General features: G+C 57.2%; 1 protein-coding gene across 3 annotated transcripts in view; it reads left to right on the top strand.

Annotated features, from left to right (window-relative positions):
- Nucleotides 1-25104, top strand: part of MYH9 (myosin heavy chain 9) — a 92834-nt gene that overhangs the window by 41938 nt on the left and 25792 nt on the right. For all 3 annotated transcript variants that reach the window (XM_027107517.1, XM_027107515.1, XM_027107518.1), the window contains 12 exons: nt 9290-9317; nt 10091-10184; nt 14239-14331; nt 14811-14874; nt 15435-15533; nt 15944-16087; nt 16827-16922; nt 17709-17827; nt 19591-19743; nt 20747-20920; nt 21598-21771; nt 24083-24197. In XM_027107517.1, coding sequence (XP_026963318.1) covers nt 9290-9317; nt 10091-10184; nt 14239-14331; nt 14811-14874; nt 15435-15533; nt 15944-16087; nt 16827-16922; nt 17709-17827; nt 19591-19743; nt 20747-20920; nt 21598-21771; nt 24083-24197 — 1353 coding nt within the window. The remainder of the gene's footprint in view (nt 1-9289; nt 9318-10090; nt 10185-14238; nt 14332-14810; nt 14875-15434; nt 15534-15943; nt 16088-16826; nt 16923-17708; nt 17828-19590; nt 19744-20746; nt 20921-21597; nt 21772-24082; nt 24198-25104) is intronic.

Here is a 25104-nt window from a genome sequence, read left to right as displayed (position 1 = left end):
CCTTGTGGTTGAACCGTTCCTCAGGATTCTGTAAAGCGCGGAAGGCCGGGAAAATGAGAGAGCGGGAGGCAGACGTCTGCCCTGCGGGGACAGGGTACCCAGGGCTGCCCGGGGAATTCGGGAGAAGCAGCATCGTCCGCCCTGCAGGGACAGGGTACCCAGGGCTGCCCGGGGAATTTGGGAGAAGCAGCACGTGGTCTGTCAGACGCACGGCTGGGTGGGGAAAGGGCGCTTCTGACTTCCACCCTCCGTGGGAAAGAGTGTGTGTGTTCTCACAGGAGAACTGGCCAGTTGAAGAATTTGAGCTCAGTTATCTCCCCAGGAATAGAAGAAAAAGACCCTCTTCTTTGTTAATTAGTTAGAATGCCAGGTTTGGTTCACTTTCGGTGACTTTATGGTATTTTAATGAGCTCCCAGCATTTCTGGGGGAGTGGCAGCAGGGTTTGCTCTCATTCCAGACCTAAACTAATCTAAGAACTATTTAACCCTTCGCTCTGCACTAATCCCACCTCTGCTTCTCAGCGGAAGCTGCCCCAGGAGTGGTTGGTCACCAAGGGCCCGGTGAGTGTCCACATGCCTCTTGGTGCTTGACTAACCTTTTCGGGTAAACAAGGAAGGGCAGAATTCGAACGTTCTCTTCACATCTGAGGACGATCCTCCTGCATCACAGGTAAAGGGACAGGCCCAGAAACATTAACTAACTTTGCCCAAAGGCCCACAGAGAGCCAGCCCCAGAAACCCGGTCTCCCGACTCCCGCCCTGGTGCCCATCCTCCAGGGCGCCGTGGGTCCTCCTTCTCCCTGGCTGGTGTTTGGAGGGATGCTCCCATCCTGCTGGCTGGTTAGGGCCGGAGGGGCCCTCCTGCCCCTCTCTCGTCGTTCTCCCGGCCCTGCCGCCTGTTGCCCCCGTGAAGCTGTTTGCCCTCCAAGGTCTTTCTGAGGAAAAGCTCCATGTTGGGGAGGTGCTAGGAAGTGCTTCGAGGGTCCAGCAAACCACGCCTTTGAGCAGACTCACCAGGACAGGCCGCCGAGGAAGCCGCGGATGTGATGATTCCACTTAAGCAGGAATGTGCCGGCCAGGAGGCTAAGGCCCTGCCAGGGAGCCCTGCCAGCCGGCGGCACACAAAGGCCCCGCTGTCTGAGGGAGGCCTGGAGGCAGCAGCTCACCCCGAGAGCTGCGCTCTGTCACCCCTGCCATACGGTTACCCCTGCCGCCGGCCATGCTGGACGCAGCCCCTCTGGGGCCTGCTGGGGGCAGGGGCGGCCTGGGAGGCAGGCAGGTACACTGCAGCAGGAGCGTGAGGGTCCAGCACCTGGGGGCCCACCTATCTCGGGGGCCGCCTTGACAAATGACACAGCGCTTCTGGAGTAGGTCAGCAGAAGGCGTCTGCCGGGTCTCTCTCGGCCTTAGCTTAAGGGAGAAGCTTGCCTTGTGACCAAGAAGTGTGCAGAAAAGAGAGCGCGGGGTTCAGACTGGTCGGCGTCCGGCTCTGTCACGTCCTGACCGACTGGGGTCCACTTTGGGCCTTCATTTTCTCATCTGCCTCTTGGCCAGATAAACGTACTTGGCAGGTTTACTGTCAGGATCAAACAAGGGGCCGTGCGTACGGCTCCTGGCCTGTGACAGGTGCCCATTAGAAGGTAGCAGTGGGACCTGGAGATGCAGTGTCTTAACTGAACAGCCCCTGCCTTTCGCAAGACCTGCACACGGCGTATCCCGTCCATCCACGCTCCCATTTGCATGATGAAAGTGATGACCAAGTGCTTCCTCAGGTGGCTTCTTAATCTCCTCGGTGAGCATCCTCCCAGAGGCCAGGCTCTGGGTACCAGCACGTACAGGAAGTGGCTTGTTGTAGCTGATTCCCTGTAGTGACCGTGTGATACACAGGTGTGCAGTGGCAGACGCAGCCTCTAGCTTGTCTGATGTGGTCCATGGGCCTCAGCTGGCAGCACGAGGCCTTGGGGTCGACGTGGCCTCGGGGGTCTTCAGGAGAATGCTGTGCACGCGAGAGACGGTTCCTCCGTGGCACTGGAGTCGTCCTCTGTTGATGTGCTGGTGGGCTACCAGAGGGGCGTCGTGACAGGCAGCCCTTGGCCCCCTGCCCCCACACCGAAGCCCGGACAAGGAGGCTGCTTGGTCAGGCCCCCCCAGAAGGGAAGTCGGCCCGCGGAATGAGGCTACTTAATTGTGGTCACGCCTGTCAGTCTCATTTCTATGTAACGGTTTTTGCAGAAGAGGAATCTGTGGTTAATGGGTCCTTTTCAAGGATTCAGCTTTCGGCTTGTTTTTTTTGTTTTGTTTTTAATCCAACCCAACAGGGCGGCTCTGCGATGCTCTGGGCCGGCTGAAGTGGGAAAGGAGAAAGAAGTGACCTCTCGGAACCTGAAACTTTGGCGGTGGTCGAGAACTTGGGCCCATGTCTCTGTTACTATAACCCCCCTCGCCCCAACAAACAAACAAACAACAAAAACTCACCTGCATAGTCTCTAATGGCTGAGCTGCTCTTTGCTTTTTTTTCTTTTGCAGTACGCAGGCCTCACTGCTGTGGCCTCTCCCGTTGTGGAGCACAGGCTCCGGACGCGCAGGCTCAGTGGCCATGGCTCACGGGCCCAGCCGCTCCGCGGCATGTGGGATCTTCCCGGACCGGGGCACGAACCCGTGTCCCCTGCATCGGCAGGCGGACTCTCAACCACTGCGCCGCCAGGGAAGCTTTTCGCTTTTAACTTCCCTGGCCTAGTTCCTCTCTCACTACCTGCTGAACACTGCCTAGCAGCTCGTTTTTCCTGTTTTCTCAAGTTCTGGCCCTGAGACCCCAGGAGAGCATGTCCTGGTATGTCAGGGCTGAACATTGGTGCATTTGGAGAAACGGGTTGCTTTCTTCCCCTGCCTGATTTCTGGAATTAAGCTATCAGAGGAGAACAAAGTAAATTCCCTAAAACTAAAGAGATAAAGAGAGCTGAGAGCCTGCAGGCCTAAAAGTCAGGATAATGTGAGTGGCTTCGTAAAATCCCTTCAGTCTTGACCAAGGCTAATGGCCCAGTATCGACCTTTGTAATAAATTCCGTTCTTCTGACAAACAGCGCTGACTGGGGCTCGGGGTGCCATTCCAGCTGGGCTTCCTGACTCTTGTCGAAGAGCTGGTCTCTCCAACACGAGCCGGACCGCAGACGCAAATAGGGCAGAGCTCTAAGCTGAAAGCTAAGAACAGAAGTCCTGTTCCAGGAGCAAAATCTGGCCCAACAGTTACCAGCCCATCTTTTATTTCATTTGAGCGCCCTTCTCAAGGCGACCGGAGCCACTGGCTTCTGCAGGGAGCATCTTCACGTGCCACTGTGGTTCGTCTCCTAGCATTTGTGTTCCTGGTTCTCCAGGTTTGACTGAACCTGGGAATGGGGCATTCGCAAAGCCTGCTGTCCTCCTTGGAGAGCTGTTTGTGCTCCGACTTGGAGCCAGGTTTGTCCTGAGCTTTGCCTGGCGGTGTCCATCTCATTTCCTGCTCGTGTCCCTTTGTTCTTCCTTCCTGTCCTCCCCCGAGAGCCCAGCCCTCTGCAGAGCTGTGACCTGTGGCTTAGTGCTCTCTGTACCAGACTCAGCCAGGGCCTCCTCCTGCCTGTCTTTTCTTTTCCCCGAGGGATTGTTTCAGAGCAGGGCAGAACTGGCCTCGGGGGTTGTCAGGTCCCCCCGGTGTCCTCGTGGCCTTTGCAGTGGGCCGTCTACACTCACACGTGGCTTTGGAGTCTCCCTCCATCCTGGAAGGCTCATCCTCGGCAGCAACCCCACATGAAGTTTTTGCTTCCGGCCCTGCCCGCAGGAAGGTGGATAAACAACGAGCAGTGGTTTGGGCAGGTTTGCCTGTGCGCTGGGAGCCCACCTGTGTGAGCCACCGGGTGCATTTTGGCCAAGAGAGGGCTTGTCGGGGGCCTCGCTTGCCCCCAAACAGAATGAAAGAGCAGTCCCTCGGGCTTCTTCCTAATTGTCAGGGGTGCTGGTTGGGGAGGGCTGCCCGATCTCTGTCTCCTGTACCTGGGTTTCAAACCCCGACCCTACCCGGGGGAGCATGTGGGTGGAGGCAGTGGTTGGGGCCAGCTGGCTTCTGGCCTGGAAGCTGCTGACTGAGCGTCTGCTTGGTCCGGGCCCACCCTTGTACCTGGCAAGAACATTGCTGGTGCCCACGCCGTGTGCTTGGGAGCCGCTGGCGGGCTTTCCTCCTCGCTGGCTGACCGCGGGGCAGGCAGGCAGGCAGGCTGCCAGGGCTCCGCGACACGAGGCCGCCGAGGCGTGGCACCAACCCGCAGCCTCTGCTAGCAGGAAGCATTATTTTGCACCTGCTTTTCCTCACCTCTCTGTTTGCTTCCCAAGCGCTTGTAACCCAAGCTCGTGAGTTGGGCTGGCTTTGGAGAAAGTGGCAGACAGCTTGCGAGGCCGGTGTGACACATCGTGAGTGGGGATGGCCCGTTCCGCGCAGCACTGAGGCGGGGCGGCCGGTGTGACACATCGTGAGTGGGGATGGCCCGTTCCGCGCAGCACTGAGGCGGGGCTGCCGGTGGCACAGAGGGCCCTGCCCTGTGGGAGCAAAGTGGGGAACTAGGCAGGCATCTGGAGGCCTGGGTTCTTAGCCCAGCTTACGTGACTTTGACCAAGTCATTGGGTTTCTCGGGACTTGGTGTCCTGACCTCTAGATGCAGGTGATTGGACTGCGTGCTCTCTAGAGCCTTCCCAGCCTCCAGGGTCTGAGCTCAAACCCACAGGTCTCCATGTTTTACACCTAGCGAAGTGCTTTGCATTTTGGCCCATTGGGACCAAAATGCTGCCCCGGAGTTTGCCCCAGCAGCCCGGGGCTCCCATCCCAGGTGACATGGAGCAGGGGTCCCACAGGGGTCTGCTGTGCAGTTTTCACAAGACAACCCCCTTGGTGGTGGACAGTCTGAGGCCCGCTGGCCATGGGTCGCGCCGTCTCTCACCCCACGCAGGTGTGTTGTCCAACCTGTAGCTGCCCTTGCATTCGTTTTTGCTTGGCCCGTATGCACGGCTGTCAGTTCTCGAGAAACCCGGCTGACCTGAAGACAGGTCCCGCGGGCAGGACCCTCTTCCAGGTGCCCCCAGAGAGCAGCCCCGCGGCAGCTCGGCAGGCGTTATCTTAGTGAGCGCTCTAGTGAGTCAGCCCTGGGCAGCCGCTGTCGGTGAACCGGCTCGTTCCCTTCCTCCTGTACTTCCTGTCGGGGCTGATGTCACATCGCGGCTGAGCAAGACTCGAGGCCTTTTATGGACAAGAATCGGCAGCTCCTCTCACAGAGGAAGTGAGCCAGAAGGCCCCTCGCATAAGCCCGTACCTGGGCCAAAATACCTGCGGTCAGGGCTCCCCTCCGCCCACCTGCGCCGGGGCCTTCTGAGCCGGCTGGAAACACCTGTCTGTTTGGACATCGGAATCGCTCCAAAAGGCCTCAGGGCTTTTGGGCTTTAAAATAAAATCAGGGGAGGGAATGACCTCATCACCGAATATGTAACTTAAAAGCTTTCTCGCTGTCGTCATTCCGAGGAGGCTGCGCAGTGGGGGAGCTGGGAGGTGCAAAGGGCTGGGGGTCATTAAGGACAGTTTCCAAGCGCCTGCACTGCGCCTTGCGCTTCAGGCACCCGCATCATTCGGTCCTTGGAGCGGCCCTGCCCTCTGATTCCCCAGAGGCCGAGGGGCCAGGCATCCCGAGGGGCCGTGCTGAGCGAGGATCGTGCCCCGGGCTCTAGGGCGCGCAGCCACTGGCTTTCTTCTCTCCGCCGCTGCTCCAGACACATGGACTGGCGGTTGTAAAGTGTGCTCTCAGGAGCCCCATCTCCACTGCCCAAGCAACTCTGATTTTTATTTCCTGCTCTTCATATTAGGGACTCAGGCAGATTTTTATCCTGAGGAAAGGCTGCTGCTGCTTTTAAAAGAGTTGAAAAGCCCTGAAGAGATTCGTATTCTGTCTCTACCCCGTCCCCCTCAAGTCAGTACTAGGGCAGGAGGGGTTCAGGGGCCTAAGTCAGGCTAACGTCTTCATTCTGCGGGGAGCCTGTTTCCCAGAACAGGGCTGTCTTTGGTGGGCGCACTCCCCTGGTTCTGGGCTGTCGGGTTCCTGTCTGTCTGTCTCCCTCCTCTGTTGCGGAGGAAGGAAGGGTGTTTTCAAATAAGCCTTCGGTCCACGTAGACCCAAATAAGGACTTGAGCGAACAATGGAGTGGTCTGGACTCTCGAGGGTCCGTGTCCTGAGAGCTGAGCATGTGGGGAGTGAGCATTAAGGAGGGTCCCAGGCGGAATGCACCGGGGCTCTGGCAGAGTGAACTGAGCCAGGCGGAGAGCCGGCTGGCTGCTGAGAATTCCCTCCACCCCCTACCCAGAAGAGATGCTTCTGAGCTCAGGAACCGAGCAGAAGTGTGGTGACACAGGCTTGGGCAGACCAGGGACAGCGCCTGCCTCACCTACCTCCTAAGACATTACAGACCCAAACCCACTGTAAAAACTGCGAAGAGCGACGCTGGGGGCCACAGTGTCATTCATGGTAGGCAGGTGGATTCGGGGGCACACGCTGGTGGGGGCAGAGTTGAGGAAATCAGAAAGGCTTCCCATCGCTTTTCCTCTGTGAAAGCATCTGCCCAAATGAACGTTCTGGCAAAGCAAATTAAGGCTTCTTTAAAGTGTAACATGCAAGGATTGGAGGGTTTCCTTTCACGCTGTGTTGACAGTGGTCACTTGGCTTCAGGAATTGGAGGTGGAAGGTCAGAGGGGAGGGAGAGCTGGAGATGGTGGGGTGGATGGAGGTTACATGAGGAGTTCGGGTCTGAAATTGGGATTTGCAGCGTGTGCAGGCCTGTGTGTATGTGTGTGTCTGTGTGTGTGCATCTCTGTATGCCATGCACCTGTGTGTGCACCCACAGGCGTGTGTGTGTGTGTACATGTGCCTGTGTGCACACACACGTGTCTGTACACGCTCCTAAGCATGCCTGTGTCCGTGTACATGCACTGTGTGCACGCGTGTCCACGTCCCTGCGTGTGCGCACGTGGGTCTGTGTGTGTGCGCCCACATGTGTGTGTTTTGGGGGCGCTGCTTCCCGTTGTTCAGCAGTTCAGCATCCGACTCCTTCTCACACAATCAGAGGAATTCCAGCCATCCCGGGGACCAGGCCTGGGCAGCCCTGGGAAAACAGTTCTTTCTGGGAGGGATGGGAACGTTTCCTTTTATGGTAGTGGCAGCCGCCCCGCCACCCGCCCGGCCCGTACAGGTACATTCTTGCCACTCTCCCAGCGGGGACGGAACACGCCCGCTGCTGGGCCTCTGCCTGCCGCTGGGCCTCTGCCGACATGCAGTGGGGGAGGTGCAGCCCCGTCGTAGCTGTTTTGGTTCCAGACTCATCAAGGTGGGGTGGGTGCTGGAAGCTGCCACGGCTTCCCCAGCCTTTAGCACCGCTCCCGCCGTGCCTCCCCACCAGCCCCGCCACCCCCTCCCCCCGCCCCCCGCCTTCCCTGCTGCCTTATCGGGACCCTGCCGGGTCTATGAGACTCAGCCCCTGCTGTGCAGCCTCGCAGGGCCTGGTCCTGTGGGAAAGTCGAGAGGGTGCAGCAAGGTCACCCTCTGGGTCTGCTCTGAGCCCTTGCCCGGTGCGGGGCAGGGTGTGGGCTGTGTCTGTGTGAGTGGCCGGGTTTCCTCCGCACACCCCCACCCCCACACTGTTGATATTTCCAGGGGCTGGAGGGAGGGCGGGGGCAGCTGCAGCTTGTGTTAGATGAGCGGTTTCTTTTTGCTTCTCCCTGGCTGGACTTCCTCTCTCCCTCCCGAGACAGGAGAAGAGGTGGTCGTGAATGCCCACCCGTGCAGGCTGCTGGGATCAGTGCGCTGGAGGCTTCCCTCACGGAGAGGCTGTGGCCTTGCTGCACAGTGTCTCTACTGATGCCGGACAGCTAAGTCCGTCTCCCGAGGCCATACACACAGGCAGCCCTGAGTCACCCTCCCGACGCCCTGCAGGTTCCTGGCTGGGCAGTTGAGCCGGTGTGGGTGTCTTTCCAGATCACCGACATCGGTGTCTATCCAGCACTGACACCACTGACAGCTACCAGAACCCTTGCTAGTTCTCAGCTAGTTCTCCCGCTGCCCCGACCAAGCCGTCGCCACCCGTCACAGCGACTTCACGATGGGGAAGTGGACAGACAGCAGCCGCCTGTGGGGTTCACTCTGTCTACAGGGCTCCGGGCTGGGTCCTTTTCATGTTCTTTCTGTTTTTCAAACTAATCCTGCCAGAGAGTTAGTAGCATGTTTACTTTATGGATAAGGAAACCGAGACTCGGGAATTACTGACCTCGCTGCAGCCCAGTGTTGGTCAGTAGCCTGGTCCTGGATTCAGGCTGATTTGACCTCCAGGAGGTGGGGGTCTCCCAGGCGATGGGATAAAATGAGTTTATATTTTCAGCTGTTGCTTAAAATTGGACACTCGGTCCTGAGCCAGGTCAGCCCTAATATCTTAACGCGTTTCTGCAAAACTTCTCTTTCAAAGCCTGGCATCACCGTTCCTCCTGCCTTCCAGGGGAGCGCCTTGTTTATATCCATACTTGCTGACCGGTTCACAGAGCTGGGAGAGTTGCTGAAAGTTCCTGACCCCCGGGCCTGGAGACCACAGGGCTCACAGCAACTGGTCAGAAGCTGATTCTGATGAGCCGCTGTTCTTTCCGAGCTGCCTCCAAACTCCCATTCCTGAGAGTTTTCCCCGTGCCAGACCCCACACTGGTGCTTTCACGTGTGTGACTTCCACGCATACCATCATCCCCCAGGGCTCCAGGAAGGCCGTGCCGAGACAGCATCTTAGCCCAGGCCTGTCCCACGGCAAAGCCAGCCTTGACCTCACTGCTCACCCCACGTCTCACCTGTGCCTCTTACCCAGATGGGGACAGTGTTTAAAACACCTGCCACGGCCCTCGTTTCTAACAGCGTCAACCTCCAGTTAGAAACACGCGGGGCAGGAAAGTGGACTTCCAGGGAGCTCTCCAGAGGTTGGCTTTCTCGGAGGGGGAGCAACAGAACTCTTTCAGTGTCACGGGGCCAGGTGGGCGGCCAGGGCGGGCAGTTTGAGCTCCCGGAGGAGGGAGCAGCTGCCCCATGTCGCTGCCACCCAGGAATGTCCCTCCTCCCTGTGACGGTGGCACGGAGGGCCAGCGTTCCAGGCTTCACGCTCCTGGGAAGTGGGCAGGGCGATGGGCGGCTCTTCAGAAGCCGGAGCGGGAGGCTTTTCATGTCTGCTGGAGGTTAACCTGATGTCTCTTTTGTTTCAGACCGAGAGGACCAGTCCATTCTGTGCACGTAAGTGTTTCTGTCCGGGTGGCAGGTCCTGCGTCACCCTGATCTGTTCTCACTCTTGAAGACCCCTACCAAAACCTAGGTCGATGAGATCCATGCCCAATTCAAGCCCCTGCCGCTTGCCCAAGGGCCAGGCTCCATGTTTGCTCCTTAGTAGTCCTGCAGCGTGGATGAACTTGATTTCACGGCCAGAGATTTAATCTCCTTCCTCAGAGGAGGCGGTGGGGATGAGGGTGGCAGTGTGGAGAGGGAAAGCAAGCATCTTCTCAACAAGGCAGGGTTGGGAGCTGCTTGGGCCCCCAGGACACGTTCACTCTGGTGCCGAACCGCGGCTTTCTTTATCTGGGCTTCTCACCTCCGTCCTCTGAACCTAACGAGGAGCTGATAAATAAACCCGTAGCCAAGGAAGTTAACGGCACGAAACATTCCTTCGAGTGAAGTTTCGAGGGAACATGTATAAATGCCTTTGACCCCTGAGTCGACAGCTGCCTAAAACTGACTCCTAAGACATTTGGGAGCAAAGGCTGCTAAGTGACCAGGGCAGGCAGCGGACAGAAGTTTACTCTGGTCAGGGCTGCGGAGGGCCATGGGAAACGGCCCGAGTGAGGATTTCAGAGCTTACCATTTGTTTGCCCGTCCCCTTTCCTGCTACTGGCTGTTGGGTCCCTCACTGGCACCCCACAGAATGGGAGACAGTAGAGCTCGTAGTGGGAAATGGGCAGACGCCGAGGGTTTGGCCACCTCTCCCCTGAGAACTTCCTTGGCTGTCCCGGCAGGGGCGAGTCTGGAGCTGGCAAGACGGAGAACACCAAGAAAGTCATTCAGTACCTGGCTCACGTGGCATCTTCCCACAAGAGCAAGAAGGACCAGGTGAGTGCAGGCCTTCCTCCCCGAGGAAGAGAACTCAAGGATTCGTGGTTTGGCTCAAAATGAGAGTGTTTGGGGGGCTGAAGCAGAGGCCAGGCCTGCTTTCACTGAGGCTGGGAGTGGGTCTGGTGGTAGCCCGCCCGTTTCTCCCTTGACCTGCTAACTTTGAGTCGCTATGGAAACCGGAGACCGCCCGAGGTTCGCAGCTAATGCTGCGTGGCCCCCACCTCTGAGGTCGGAAGAGAGGTTCCGAAACTTGGCTCTCAAGTTGATGGAGACGTGCAGGATCTCGGGCAGGCCTGCCCTGGAACCCCTGCTTCTGTTGCCTGCTGTTGAAGTGCCTCTGGGTGGACAGCCCCCAGCGAAGAGAGAACGGGCAGCTGGAAAGACATCTCACTTCCCTTTTTTTCCCCTCTCCCTCTTGGTGGATTGTGGTCGAACCCAGCAGTGTCCTCGCTAGGTGAGCTGCACGTTTACTGCACGTTCTACACCAGGAATGCGTGTTCTGTCCATCGTGTGCCCTTGAATTACGGTTTTTTTTTCTAAGCAGCTTTTCACCCCACACCATTGTCACTCTCTGCGTCTAGACCTCTTCTTGTAGGCTCGGCTCACTGACTGTCTTGGGAGGAGGGGCTGGGTTGTGACACACGGTGACCTCGCGTGCACTCTGAAATGACAGCTCCTGCAGAATGGGGACAGGCCTCACCGCCTAGCTGTTCTCAGATGCTCCGGTCAGGCCCAGAGTTCCCATGGGCACACGGCACAGAAGGCCCCGTGCAGAACCCTGACCGAGGCACAGCGGAGTGGTCATCTGCCCTCCTGGACCCTCACACGCTCAGTGTTCTGGACCAGATGGAGATGGGTGGCTCCCGCCTGCCACCACAGTGCCAGCCCGAAGCAGTGCCGGGAAGGCCGCGCACAAGGCTTCCCCAGAGTGAGGTGTGGTCAGTCGGAAGCATGCCCGTGTGGTGCTCTCTTTCTCTCAAGCACACACTCTTAAACTTCCCCATGAAATCTAAGTGCCAGTGGTGTCCCCTCAAGCCATCGGGGGGAACTGTGCCATCTGGGTGGCCCCCCTTCCTGGGGCGCCGTGCGCAGCCTGTATAAGTAAGTAGTGGTGTGTGTCTCTTTGCATGTGGATCTGGGGTGTGTCCTGCAGAATGTCCTAGAGCACAGTCTTCTGGCATCGAACCAAAAGTAACTTTTCATGTGTCCAACTTCGCAAGGATTCTGAATCTTTCTCCAAGAGTTATATTTAGAAACGAATCAAGTTTTCTTTTGCTCCCTCTCTCTACCCACCTCCCTCCCCCATTTTCCATTCTTTTTAGGGGACCTATTTTTAAAACAGGGCTGTGAGGTTAGGAGTTCTCTAGCTGTGGTTTTCCATCTCTGGATTTGCAGTAAAATCCATTTCCCAACTATTCATTGAATGCCTAGTATGTGCCTGGATCTCTGGAGGGTGGCCTTGGAGTCCCTGCCCTGCGGGATGGGAGGCGGTACCACAGTTAGAGAGCAGGGCTCCACGCGCCTTCCGTCATGGGCTGCTCCAGCTGCAGGGGGGAAGGCAGGCCCCCAGCACTCAGGACGGCAGGTGAGGGCTGTGACATGCAGGGGCACACTTGTCACGTCCCCTTTCTCAGGTCACTTTGTGTGGCGGGCACCCTGTCTCCGGCTCCAAGTTCAACTCGAGCGATCGAATAGGCTGCCCCTGGCTTCCCGTGACCTCTCAGGCCCTCAGTTGTAAAGGCCATTGACCAGTGTGGTTGATTTCCTTGCCTGAAGGAAATTTCCTGAAGGAAATTGCTTGAAGGGATTTCCCACACACAGCTGGGCCACGAGACACTCTTGAACTTGGTCTGCGCCCTTGTGTTCTGGGCCTGTCGCAGCATACTTTGGGGGCGTGCGCGCCCCGCCGTGACCCAGGTGCTCATCCCAAGACCGCCCGTTGGGACACCCCACACCTTACCTTGTGGGGGACTGGGCTTTGGCCAGACGGCAGGTTGGCAAAGCAGAGCTTGGTGAAGGGACTCTCCAGGTGGGCTTCCAGAGGCTGAACAGTGGCCTTTCACGCTCTTCCTCTTCCTCGCTCTGTTTTCTGTGTGCTAGTTAGAGCCCCGGGCAGAAACTCCACCCAGTGAAGCCCTTCAGGAACCGGGTGGGTAATTCCAAACCTCGTGAGCACGCACTGCCTACCTTGTAATTTCACAGTATGTGGATTTCATTGAAAAATAAAGGTCTCTTCTGTTCTCAATGAAGAGAAACCCATAGGTTAGCTGCCACCATTGTCAGCAGAGAGCTCGGCTTGGGAATCCGAGGTGGTCGCTCCTGGGTTGGCCTGGTGGTCCCACGTTCCACGGTAGCAGCCCGTGTCCCCGACAGAGGCCTTAGCTTTGCGTCCAGGCTGGCGGCAGGCTCCGGTAGGGGCCAAGCTCCCATCTGACTGCGGGAACGGGAGTGGCTCGGCCAGCCTGGCAGCCTGGCCTGTGCTTTGAGAGGATGTTGTAGCGGGTGGGTGAGCAGAGCGCATCCAAATCTGGCTCCGTGGGCTGCCTTGGCCGCCTTCCCAGGCCCGCCTGAGCCCGGGGGATGGAGGCCCAGTGTCCTATGACCGCTGGTGCCAAGCACTCCCGTAGAGCCCGCCTGTGGCTCCACTGACCCTCCTCCACTTAATCTGTGCGGTCCGAAAACAAGACTCCCCGGCCCTGGGAGGAGCCCTGACCGGGGCTGGCTGTGGGAAGAGGAGTGTCTGCCGGGGCCCCTTCTGGTGGGCTTGGCCCGACCCCAGAGCATCCTGGGTGCTCTGCCGACAGGTCTCGTCTGCGGCAGGTGTGCCTGGGAGGCTGTAGTTCACGGCTCTCCCGGGAGCCCCGGCTACTACCCGTTCTGCCCTTCGTCACAAATTACAGGCAGCCTTTATTTCCGGAAAGTCCTGGCTTGACTCCAGCCCCGCTGATAAATATAAAACCCCACCTGGCCCTTGCGTGGTGTCCTCTCTCCCTAGAGGGTGCCCGGCTATGCAGGTGAACAAGAGCCGTATTTTCCTCAGGCAGTGTTAGTTATTACCTGGCCTGCTGGCAGGATGAAAGGCCTGCCCACCTGACAGGGTAGAGCCCCCAGGTGGGGCCGGGGATGCAGGGGAGACAGGGCAGTGACTGACAGGTGTGAGGTAGAAACCTTGAATTCGATGACCTACTTTGCTGGTTGATGGCTGGATGACCTTGGGCAAATCATTCCCCCTCCCTCAACCTCTGTTTTCTCTTCTCTGAAATGGGGCTATTCTGTCTTTCCTACCCTAAGTATCGTGAGAATCCAGGGTTAAGAAGGCATAAATAAGGGAGCATGTTGTCAACCACCAGGTGTCATGAGACCCCAAGTCGGGTTTACTGGTGTTCTCGATAAGTAATTCAGAGCGCAACGTGGGCCTTGTTGGTCCCATGCTCAGATGCCTGAGCTGCTGGGAGCAGGTTTCGGGGCGGGGGGAGTGGAGGACAGGGGACCGGCAAGGGGAATGCAGAGTTTATTAGGACACGGACGAGACGAGCTGGTGTCTTCTGTGGATCTGGTTCCCTCTCTCCTTGTCCTGTGGGAAAAAAAAATTTTTTTGCGGTCTGTCAGGTGGGGATTAGAGGCAAGGAGGACAGAGGGAGGCCAGCCTACCTGGGAAGGAGACTGTCCAGGGGAAGGAATGGTGCCTTCATGTCTCTTTTTGGCTCACGTGCTACTTCGCGACGCATCCTCCAGGGTTGATCCAGGCCACTGGGCCAGGTCCCCAGAGCTAGCTGGGTGAGCCGCCTGCTTTCCTTTTCGATCCCTGGTCGGTTAGCCCAGGGAAGTAAGTTCAAACCAAGCAGGGTTTCCAGATGCCTGGCGGGAAGGTCACTCCGGAGTGACACGGGGACTGCCAAGACCGGTGTGGCCAGAGCCCATCCGGAAGCCCCAGTCCCTGGCAGGTCGGATGTGTGGACACAGCTCTGCCACCTCCCCTCCACCTGGCGGGGCAGGTCTGCCAGCCCACGCCGCTGCCTGGCCCTCACTGCCCCTCTGGGTTCCTTTCCAGGGCGAGCTGGAGCGACAGCTGCTGCAGGCCAACCCCATCCTGGAGGCCTTCGGGAACGCCAAGACCGTCAAGAACGACAACTCCTCTCGATTTGTGAGTGCTGGCGCTCGCGGGCGCCTTCCCACCGGCCGCTCGCGCCCCGGACGCGGAGAAGGGTCGGACTGGGCGCTTCCCGGCCGGCCTGTCGCGTGCAGTAGGCTAGGTCACGCACCTGTATCAGGAGCCTGCTCGGCTCAGGTGGTAAAGCCAGCGAGGCAGTGGGGAGTCCCTGCCGGTGCCCTGCTTGTCCTGCTGTAACCGGCAGCCGGTTAGAACGCAGGGCCAGACCAGGCAGGAGGAACACCTCCAGATGACTTCTTCCCTCCTCCCCTCTTCCCCTCTGTGGCGGAACTTGGGCCCGGCTCAGGCTTAGCCGTGTGGCCCTTCTGAGTCCCGAGCACCCATGCAGTTGGGGTGCGGGGCCCCTGGCCGGGGACACAGGCTCAGTCTCTTGGCTTTCTGCCTCCAGGCTGTACCACTGGAGGTGGGACTGGAGGATGGGGCCTCTGATCTCTTCATCCGTCTTTCCTTAGGGCAAGTTCATTCGCATCAACTTTGATGTCAATGGCTACATTGTGGGAGCCAACATTGAGACTTGTATCCTTGTGGTTAATTGTAACAAGTGTTCTGGGTCTGGGGGGGAGAGATGTGACCTTGATGGAGAAGAAGCTGCTTCCTGATTCCAGCAGTTTCCCCTCTCCGGGCCTGTTATGACACCTTGTCTGTGCCGCCCGGAAGAGGACCGGGATTAAGCTCACTGAGAACTCAGCTCAGAGCTCAGGTTTCTCTTTACGGGCGGGAAAAAGTTCAGCTTAGAATGGGATGGAACCACGGAAGATCATCCAGTGTGGGTCCCAGAGAGTGGAACTGGGTGGACGCTACTTTATCTCTCCCTGGTGTTAGAGCCTGTGCTGGTGAGAGTGTTCTGAGCTCTGTTCTCTTGTGAGAAGGGGGCCCTTTAAACAGATAAGGCTCCCAAGTGTGAGGGCTGCTGCCGCACAGGCTACACCCGTGGAGGGTAGGGCCAAGGTAGTTGGCCTTTGTCTTGTTTTGCCACTTTCTGCTGGTGAAGTTCCGTGGCTTTGGACAGGGCTGGGGGCATGTGGAGGGCTGGCTGCCGCCTCTCCAGCGAGCACGATTCCTTAATGTTTGCAAAGACCTCCTGGAGAAATCTCGTGCCATCCGCCAAGCCAAGGAAGAGCGGACCTTCCACATCTTCTACTACCTGCTGTCTGGGGCTGGGGAGCATCTCAAGAGTGAGTGGTGGGCCCACAGCCTGACACGGGGGCTCCCCCTGCTGGCGGGCCACACACTGCAGTTAGGAAATGAAATCTCGGCCTTTGGGTGGGCCAGAGGGGCGTGACTTCCGTCCCTGGGCCGGCTGACGGCTTGGCCTCTGTTTCCGACCACGCCAGAGGAAAGCCTGGCAGGTCCCTGTGCAGCTGCGGACCTCGGGGCCCCAGTGCTCTCAGGCGGGGGGGGGGGGTCTACGTGCGTGCCCCTCTCACACGCTGGGGAGAGTCGGCCTTTCCAGCCACTCCGCGGTTTCTGGGGTATTTCAGGGCGCTCCCCGGTCTCCCACACCTTTGAGGTCACGGTGTTGACTGGAGCCTCTGGTTCCAGCACCTCCTGACCTTCACGAAACCTTGCCCTCTGCCCCCCACAGCTGATCTCCTGCTGGAGCCGTACAGCAAATACCGCTTCCTGTCCAACGGGCACGTCACCATCCCCGGGCAGCAGGACAAGGACATGTTCCAGGAGACCATGGAGGCCATGCGGATTATGGGCATCCCAGAGGAGGAGCAGATGGGTGAGGGCCGCTCCTCCCGGGGCAGCCTGGGGAGCACTTCCTGCTGGCGCCGGCCCTTAGGGAGTCTGTAACGGCCAGGAGGAGGGCCCTGAGTGTGTGGTAGACGGTCCCTCAGATTGGAGGCTCAGGATTATTTCTTCCCGGTCGTATTGCCTGGGGACATAGGGGAACAGAGGACAGGCTACTAAGTGCCCAGGGTCTGGGTCCACCACTCGTGCTCTTGCCATTTGCTAAAAGTGGGCTAGTCCTGCTTTGTCCAGGGCGAGCGTGGAAGGGGCTTGGCTGGGGTCTCCGCGCTGGCGGAGCTCAGAGTGAACACAGTGTGCAGGTTGCCTGTGTCTTCTCGTTTCTCTAGAGGGAGGGTGAGGAGGGCCTGAAGGCTTTATTTTAGGAAGATTGGGAGACTTCCATTCTCTAGCGTTAGGGTCAGTCACCTTAGCTCCACAGATAGCATGTGAATGGATGGGCGTGGCTGTGTCCCAATAAAACTTTATAAAAATAGACCACGTGCCCCTGGGTAGAGGCGCATCCTTGGTCCGGACTTGGAGATGTTGGGAATGTTAACAGAGCTTGTATCTAAGCTGAGGTCAGCCAGAGGCCCTGGAGACATGCTTTAGGCCGAGGCCTGGCGCCCCCCACGTGGCTCGTCTTGCCTGAGGGCCTCTGGGGGGAGACACCCCACTCAGGGGCTTATTCCACCCCCCGCCTGGTTCTGACCTGCCTTCGATTGCACCTGAAGGCTTGCTGCGGGTCATCTCGGGGGTCCTCCAGCTCGGCAACATCGTCTTCAAGAAGGAGCGTAACACCGACCAGGCATCCATGCCCGACAACACAGGTGACCGCATGGGCCCCTCACCTGAGGTAGAGGGGCAGGTGCCTGGGCTTGCACTGGCTTAGGAGAAAGAGTCTTGGAGAAATTGCACACACTCCTGTCTTTTCTGTTGCGTGTGTGTTTGTGGCTGCCCGTCACTCTGCACTTTTTGTGAAACACACATGAACACGACCCTGCTGCTGCTTCACAGAGTAAGCATCAGAATGAGTTCGAAAAGCCATGATCCTATGGCCCAGCATTTCCCCTCATTTGTTCTGAGACCAGACCGGTTGTCTCTGTAAAACAGTCATTTCTGCTGTCACTTGCCTTGCACGTGAACTCGCGAGGACGTGAAGCAGTGTCGTCACCCCAGCTCCTCGGTCACTGCTCGTCCCTTGGGTCGTTGCAGGAGACTCGCTTACGTTAGCCTTCACATGCGCTTCTTAGGGGCTCTTGAAAAAATTTAACCCACGCGCGTGTGGATTGCCCTGTTCCGTCCCCTGTGTCTGGGGCAGCGCTGCCTCAAGGCAGTCCTGTTTGTGGGTAGGACCCTCATTCACACTCAGGACATGGCCAGGGGTGTGCGGAGGTACGGACGCCAGGCCCCCGGTTAGGACCCGTGCCGCCGCCTGTCTGAGGGGAGAGCTGGCTGTTCCGTGTGCCGTGGGGGAAGGGCCGGGGCCCGGGCTGGTTGTCCGGTAACGATCGCCCAGTCACCACAACTTTCCCAGGGTGAGCAGAGGGACCCGTTCTCTTGGGTTTAATTGAAGCCTTTTACCCCTTCCCTCCTTACCCTTTGAAAATCGTCAGCTGCCCAAAAAGTGTCCCACCTGTTGGGTATCAACGTGACCGATTTCACCAGAGGAATCCTCACCCCTCGCATCAAGGTGGGACGGGATTACGTCCAGAAGGCTCAGACGAAGGAGCAGGTAAGCCCTCTGGCTGGGGTCGGGCTGCTGCAGTGGCCAGGTTGAGGCCTGCGCTGCAGCATCCTCGGTGTTCGGTACTGTCGCCTGGGTTCCTCACTGGGTCCTCACAGCACCTCGGAGAGCAGGTGGTGTTACCCCCACTGAGAGCACAAGGAAGCTGGGACCAGGGTCCAGGAACATGGCCAAGGCCCCCGCCTAGGAAGCGCCGCCCTCGGTGGGAACTCTGGGCTGCCATGTGCCTGTTCCCTGGAGTCAATGTTGAGCTGATGGGTGGGCGAGGATGCAGGGGTATCCTGTTCCAGGATAAAGCGAGGCAAGCCCAGAGCGTTCCTGTAGCACAACTCATCCTGGTGCCAGGGCGGCGGCACCCGCCATTCTTGGAGCCCAGGCCTCAGGGCTGTCTGTCCCCCACGTGCTGTCCTGCCGCACGTGGCGAGAGCCGGGCAGGGGTCTGTGCTGCTCGCACGTGCCCGCCGCCCAGGACCCGAGTCCCTGCCCGCAGGGCCTCTGTGGGTGGTTTCTAGTTTCTCTCACGGCCCTGGCGCTGGGTGGTTTTAGGCCGCTGCTCCTCCCGTCTCTCAAAATTACTTTGAATTCACGTTGATGAGTTCTTTTTCCAAAGGGTGCCGTCCACTGGGCCTCCCGCTGGTGGCTGACAGCTGATGCTGGGCAAAGCCCTCCCTCCAAAGCTGTTTTCAGAAGACAGCGGGCATGATTATGACCAACTGTTCATTTCCCTGATAATTAAAGCAGCTTAATTTTTTCATTATGAAAATACTACATGAACACTTAAGATTCAGAAAAATCAAAGAAGTCTAGAGATGGAAAAAAATTGCCCCAGTCCTACCCAGTGATGCTTACTGGGCAGCTTTTTCCTTCCTGCAAGGCCTTTTCCTTCCTTCTTTTTTTTTAAACTACTCTTTTTTTTTTTTAATTTACTTATTTATTTATTTTTTGGCTGCATTGGGTCTTCATTGCTGTGCGCGGGCTTTCTCTAGATGCGGCGAGCGGGGGCTGCTCTTCGTTGCGTGCGCGGGCTTCTCATTGCAGTGGCTTCTCTTGTTGCAGAGCACTGGCTCTAGCTACGCGGGCTTCAGTAGTTGTGGCTCACGGGCCGTAGAGCACAGGCTCAGTAGTTGTGGCGCACAGGCTTAGTTGCTCCGTGGTGTATAGGATCTTCCCGGACCAGGGCTCAAACCCGTGTCCCCTGCATTGGCAGGCGGATTCGTAACCACTGTGCCACCAGGGAAGCCCCCTTTTTTTCCTTTTTAAACGTAGTCGTCACCTTGGCTTTTCATTACGGAACTTCTTGAACATTTGCACAGTAAAGTGGAGAACAGCGCAGGGAGCCCATGTGCCCATCACACAGGCGTCTTCAGGAGTCACTGACTCAAGGCCAAGCTTGGTTCCTGGTTCATCTGGTCGCCCTGCACCCCTAACTGTGTAACTTGAAGCAAATCTCGGACATCTTGTCATTTCTTCTGTAGATACTTCAGTTCGTCTCCATTTATTTTGAAAAGGTCTTTGCAGATGTCTGAGTTCACTCTGCCTGTATTGTGGATATTTAGGTTACTGCAGCTTCCTTCGTTGTAGACAACACCACAGTGAACGTATTTGTGCATGAAGCTTTTTTTCCATCCTTAGGGCTGTTTCTCTTGGTGGGGGGGGGCGGCCCACAGGGGACATTATTGGGGCAGAGGGAATGAGGACCTAAAGGCTTCCTGTATCTGACTCCCCGCCCCCCCGGGTGTCCCCCCCACCAGGCTGACTTTGCCATTGAGGCCTTGGCCAAGGCCACCTACGAGCGCATGTTCCGCTGGCTGGTCCTGCGCATCAACAAGGCTCTGGACAAGACCAAGAGGCAGGGCGCCTCGTTCATCGGGATCCTGGACATCGCCGGCTTCGAGATCTTCGATGTGAGCTTCTCCCTTTACCCCTCCCGCCTCCTGAGCCTCTGGGCTGCCTTCTCCCGGGACTGGGGTCCTTTCTCCCATAGCCCCACAGCAATGCGAGCTGGCCACCTCCCTGCTTGTGTGGAGACACGAGACGCCGGTTGGGTGTATTTTTAGCTTAAACAAGATGCCCGGTGGGGTGAATTGGGAGATTGGGATTGACATATATACACTAATATGTATAAAGTGGATAACTAATAAGAACCTTCTGTATAAAAAAATAAAATAAAATAAAATTCAAAACTTAAAAAAAAAAAAGAAAAGATGCCCTTTGCCAACCAGAAATGCTGGCAAGAATGATACCTTCTGGATGGGGTTCCAGGAGGCCTCACGGACAGGGGCTTTCTGTTGATTTATTATTTATGTATTCTCAAATATTATGAGCGTTGTGACAAGTTATTGTCCCTGCGCATAAAGACTTCAGGTAGGAAAAACTGATAAAGTAGATCAGCAGAGGTACTTAACCTGGGGTCCATGGCAGATTTCAGAGGAACCATGAACGTGGGTGGGGAAAAAAAATCACCTCTTTATTTTTACTAACTTTTCCTTGAAATGATGCAGTGTTTTGAATTGTGGCTTGAGCAGAGTGTGCAGACCTCAGTTGCATTAACAGTGGTTGGATGTGTCACCACTAGAAATCAGACGTTTTCACATCACAGCAGTCATTGAAGAGATATAATATCATTTACGTTCGTCTCCTTCAAAATTCTGGAAGTTATTAAGCCCGTGGCTTGTGCCTTTTAATGAAGGAGCACCGTGTATTCCTGTCACAATATTTTGATAATTACATTTCCACATAACTTCTTTCTTTTAGAATCTATTTTATGCGTTTAAAAACTTTATCCGGAGATAAGGGACTTTACAGGCTGTGGCGAGGTCCGTGGGCCCCAGGAGGTCCTTGCCAAGGGACTTGCAGGCCGTGTAGCGGGAGGGTGGGCACGTCTGTGACCCTGTCTCCCTCTTGCAGCTGAACTCCTTCGAGCAGCTGTGCATCAACTACACCAACGAGAAGCTGCAGCAGCTCTTCAACCACACCATGTTCATCCTGGAGCAGGAGGAGTACCAGCGCGAGGGCATCGAGTGGAACTTCATCGACTTCGGCCTCGACCTGCAGCCCTGCATCGACCTCATCGAGAAGCCAGTAAGAGCCACACCTGGGGGGGGGGCTTCACCCCCGCCTTCTTCGCTCTGCCCTTCTGGGGCTGGAACTACCCAGAATTCTGACATGAAACGATTTGCTTTTGCGATGAGTTTTTTTTTCATCAGTTGCATTTTCTAACAAACGAGAACCCATGTGGCTCCCAGGCCTGTCAGCCAGTCCCCACGATGTCCGAATCTGCTCTCTTGTTCTATAAACTCAGTGTACGGAAGGCTTTGGGGCTCTGGGGTGCTTCCTCCTCCTCGGGAGGCTTGTCCTAAGTGTCACCTGTCACCATGTAGCTGTGTGGATATGGAGGGCGGGGGAGGGGATGCGGAGGGACTCAGGGAACGGGGCATCTGCTGGGGGCAGCCTCTGGACGTGGGCCGGGGGTCTGCTTGGCCCATCAAGCCCGCCAAGGGATTTCCAGTGCACTCATTGGAGAACCCTTCTGATGCAGCTGTAGCCTAGATCCCAGAAGTTTCTTTTGAGCTAGAGCTCTTAAATTGAGTGCTTTCGGCAGTGCTTCTTCTTCTTCTTCTTCTTCTGTTTTGTTTTTCCTCCCTACGGGGAAGCACTGCCTACCTTCTGGAGAGATTCTGGGCTTTGGCATCTTACGAGGGCAGGAATGGGTGGGTTTCCAGGTCGAGCTCACCCGTGCGACGCTGTGCTTCCTCCAGGCAGGCCCCCCAGGCATCCTGGCCCTGCTGGACGAGGAGTGCTGGTTCCCCAAAGCCACGGACAAGAGTTTCGTGGAGAAGGTGGTGCAGGAGCAGGGCACCCACCCCAAGTTCCAGAAGCCCAAGCAGCTGAAGGACAAAGCTGATTTCTGCATCATCCACTACGCTGGCAAGGTGAGGCGCCCACGCACAGGAAGGTGTCGGCCGGACCTGTGTAGGAGACTTAGAGGCGATTCTAAGACCGGGAGCCCCGAGGTGTGGGGCGGGGCGCGGTATCCTTGTCCCGTGACTCGTCCGATAATGTGCCTGGTGCCTTCAGCATTCACGGGACTCCCCCACCTCGCCAAGCACCATCGCGTGTTCCGTTTTGTTAGAAGCTTGCAGCGATCCTGTGAGGTGCTCAGGCTGGTGTCCTGTTGTGTGTCATCATTAGGTGCGTTTTCCAGGCGCGGAAATGAGATTTGTGCTAAAGGCGCAGGCCGTGGAGTCTGTGTTAGAGCTCTGCCCCTGTGTGACTTTGGGCTGCTTCCCTCACTTCTCTGAGCCTTGGTCGAGTCGCATGGAAAGTGGGGGTGACCACCACGGAACTGGGTAACAGGGATTAAAGGAGCTTGTGAGCCCAGAGTCGGCGGTCGGTGCTCTGGGGCAGGGCCTCTCCGCCTCCACACTGCCCACTCGGGGGCCGGGTCAGTCTGTGGTCGGGGCCCGTCCTGTGTGATGCGGGATGTTTAGCAGCGTCTCTGGCTTCTCCCCACCAGAGGTAGCAGCACCCTCCCTACTTGCCAAACCAGAAATGTCTCCAGACACCCCAGAACATCCGCCACATGGGGGTGGCACAGTCCTCTGGGTGAGACACACCCATAGAGGATGGCTTTATTGCCAAGGCCACCGGCCAGTAAGTGGCAGGGCTGCCTTCACACCAGCTGGAACACATCCTCCAGCTGACTTGTTCCTGGGGCTTGAACCTAACTGAACAGGGATGTCCTGAGTCTGCAGAGGTCCGTGCTTAGACTGAAGCTGGGTTTTCTCAGCAAATTGTGTTGCTTGCATGGAGTATCTAACTATTGGTTACACTCGGGTGTGTGATGAGATTTATTTATTTTGGGGGGCTGTGCCGTGCGGCTTGCAGGATCTTAATTCACCAACCAGGGATCGAACCCGGGCCCACAGCAGCGAAAGTGCCTAGTCCTAACCACTGGACCACCAGGGAATTCCCACAAACTCCCTGTTTAGAAAACCTCTGTTTTCTCGTTACCTAAGGTAATGGCGCCGAAAGCCCCATTTCCACTTCCACCCCTGTTAGAAATGTAGGAGGGCTTTTGTTGCACTGTGGTCTGCGATGCAGAAACTGGGTACACGCAAAAGCCCACGAGGGGCCTGAACGGTGAAACTGACGTGTGCATCCTCGCCTGCGTTGCACCGCAGCAGCTAAAAGGACAATGATGCTGCCTGTGCCCGGGGGACAGATGGCCGAGACACTCAGCTCCAGGGTTTGTCAGCTCCCAGGAGGTAACTCTGCCCCTAGGGAGAAAGAAGCCACCATCCTGTACCTTGTCATCAGTAGCAGTGCGTGTGCGGAAACCTGTCGAAAGGGGCCAGGAGGGGACCACAGGCTGAGAGCGGCGGTTACTGCTGTGGGGTTTAGGACGGGGGTTGCAGCAGCTTCCCGCTCTGTTTGTATTGTTAGAATACATAATGTTGTACCACTCTTGTTATTAAGGACATATTTCAAAAAAGATAAGAATAGGGGGCTTCCCTGGTGGCACAGTGGTTAAGAATCCGCCTGCCAATGCAGGGAACACGGGTTCGAGCCCTGGTCTGGGAAGATCCCACATGCTGCGGAGCAGCTAAGCCCGTGCGCCACAACTACTGAGCCCGGGAGCCACAACTACTGAGCCCACGTGCTGCAACTACTGAAGCCCGCGTGCCTAGAGCCCGTGCTCCGCAACAAGAGAAGCCACCGCAATGAGAAGCTGGTGCGCCGCAACTAGAGAAAGCCCGCGCGCAGCAACAAAGACCCAACTCAGCCAAAACTAAAATAAATTAATTAAAACAGAAAAAAAGATAAGAATAACGCATATCCAGGAAAACCTGGGTATCCTGAAATGACAAAGAAAAAGTAAAACTTACTTGCCTGTTACTAAAAAGAAATATTACCACATTTTGGTTAACGTCCTTTCAGGATTTTTTCTTTATGTTCACGTTACCTTAAAAAAATTAAAAACAGAACATTCCGTGGTATAACTATAACCGTTTGCTTGGGGTTCGCGTGGCTTAAATTTTTTGCTTTCTGCGTGATTCCGCAGAGAACACCCCATGGAGGCCTCCGCCCTGGCCACTCATCATTTCCTCCTTGGGGATGCAGATGCCGGGCCGAGGGTTCACAGTTTTTAATGTTTCCGCCTGTGGGGTCGGCTGGTCATCGGAGAGGCTGCGCGCGCCGAAGTCCCCCAAGCAGCCCGTGACCTGGGGTCCCGTCTTGCAGGTGGATTACAAAGCTGACGAGTGGCTGATGAAGAATATGGACCCGCTGAACGACAACATCGCCACGCTGCTGCACCAGTCCTCCGACAAGTTCGTCTCGGAGCTGTGGAAGGATGGTACGCCCTTGGCCCTCACCCCGCCTCCCGGTGCCCCCGGCTGGGCCTCTTCCCTCCACGGCAGCAGGCCGAGCCCAGGACGTGGACCGCTTAGCACCCGGGAGCCTGGGCTCCTCCGACCCTTACGGTCACCCTGTCCTTGAGCCCCGAGCATCCTTGAACATGCTGCGCAGCCACTTGCTCTTGGGCAGAGGCTTCCCTGGGCTCCGCGGCCACAGACAAGCCCTTTCTAGCGCGGGGGGTCGCGTGACGGCCCGGCGCCCAGGTTCCCGTCCCACTCCTTACTGCCTCCCTGCCTCTCCCCGGTAGCTGGTAGCTCCGGGAGTCGTTCTTTTCCTTGTCTCTGCTGGTCTCTCCTCCCTTCTGCCTGGGTGTTGCTTTAACCTCTCTGTTGCAGAGACGCAGAGCACCCAGAGAGCCCATTTCTATCAGCGCTTTCCTACCCTCCTCCTCCTAGAACCAGGTGACTGGCTGCCCGGTGCGGCGTCCGTCCGTGTGTGGTGCACCCAGGGCTGCGTGACGAGCGCTTCTGCTCAGCGTTCTCTGCCGTGGCTGCTGCTGCCTGACTGTGCCCCTTCCCTGGTCTCGGCCCCGGGCTTGTGGGGAGGCCCCTTCCCCCTCCCCATCGCCTCCAGGCCTCCAGTGCAAAACCAGGCACATCAGGGCCGTGTTTTGGTATTGACACTTCTTGTTAGATCTTAAAAGGAAAAAAAAATCATTTTACAATCTATATCCCCTTCAGAACTCCCGCTCGTGAAGGCGGCGTCTCATTGATTGGATGGCTGCCATGTCTCAGCACGAGGTGCTGTGCGCACTGCCGTTACACGTTCGTGTGTCTGTGCGTGCGTGCACCTGTGTGTGTACGCAGCAGTCACCTGCTCCTCCCGGGCCAGGCCTTCCGGGGGCA

The sequence above is a fragment of the Aethalodelphis obliquidens genome, unplaced genomic scaffold (genome assembly GCF_003676395.1).
Source record: "Aethalodelphis obliquidens isolate GAN/ISIS:26980383/991018 unplaced genomic scaffold, ASM367639v1 scaffold8, whole genome shotgun sequence".
NCBI classification, from domain to species: domain Eukaryota; kingdom Metazoa; phylum Chordata; class Mammalia; order Artiodactyla; family Delphinidae; genus Aethalodelphis; species Aethalodelphis obliquidens.
Note: the sequence above shows the minus strand (reverse complement) of the source record. Positions and strands in the feature narration are given on the sequence as shown.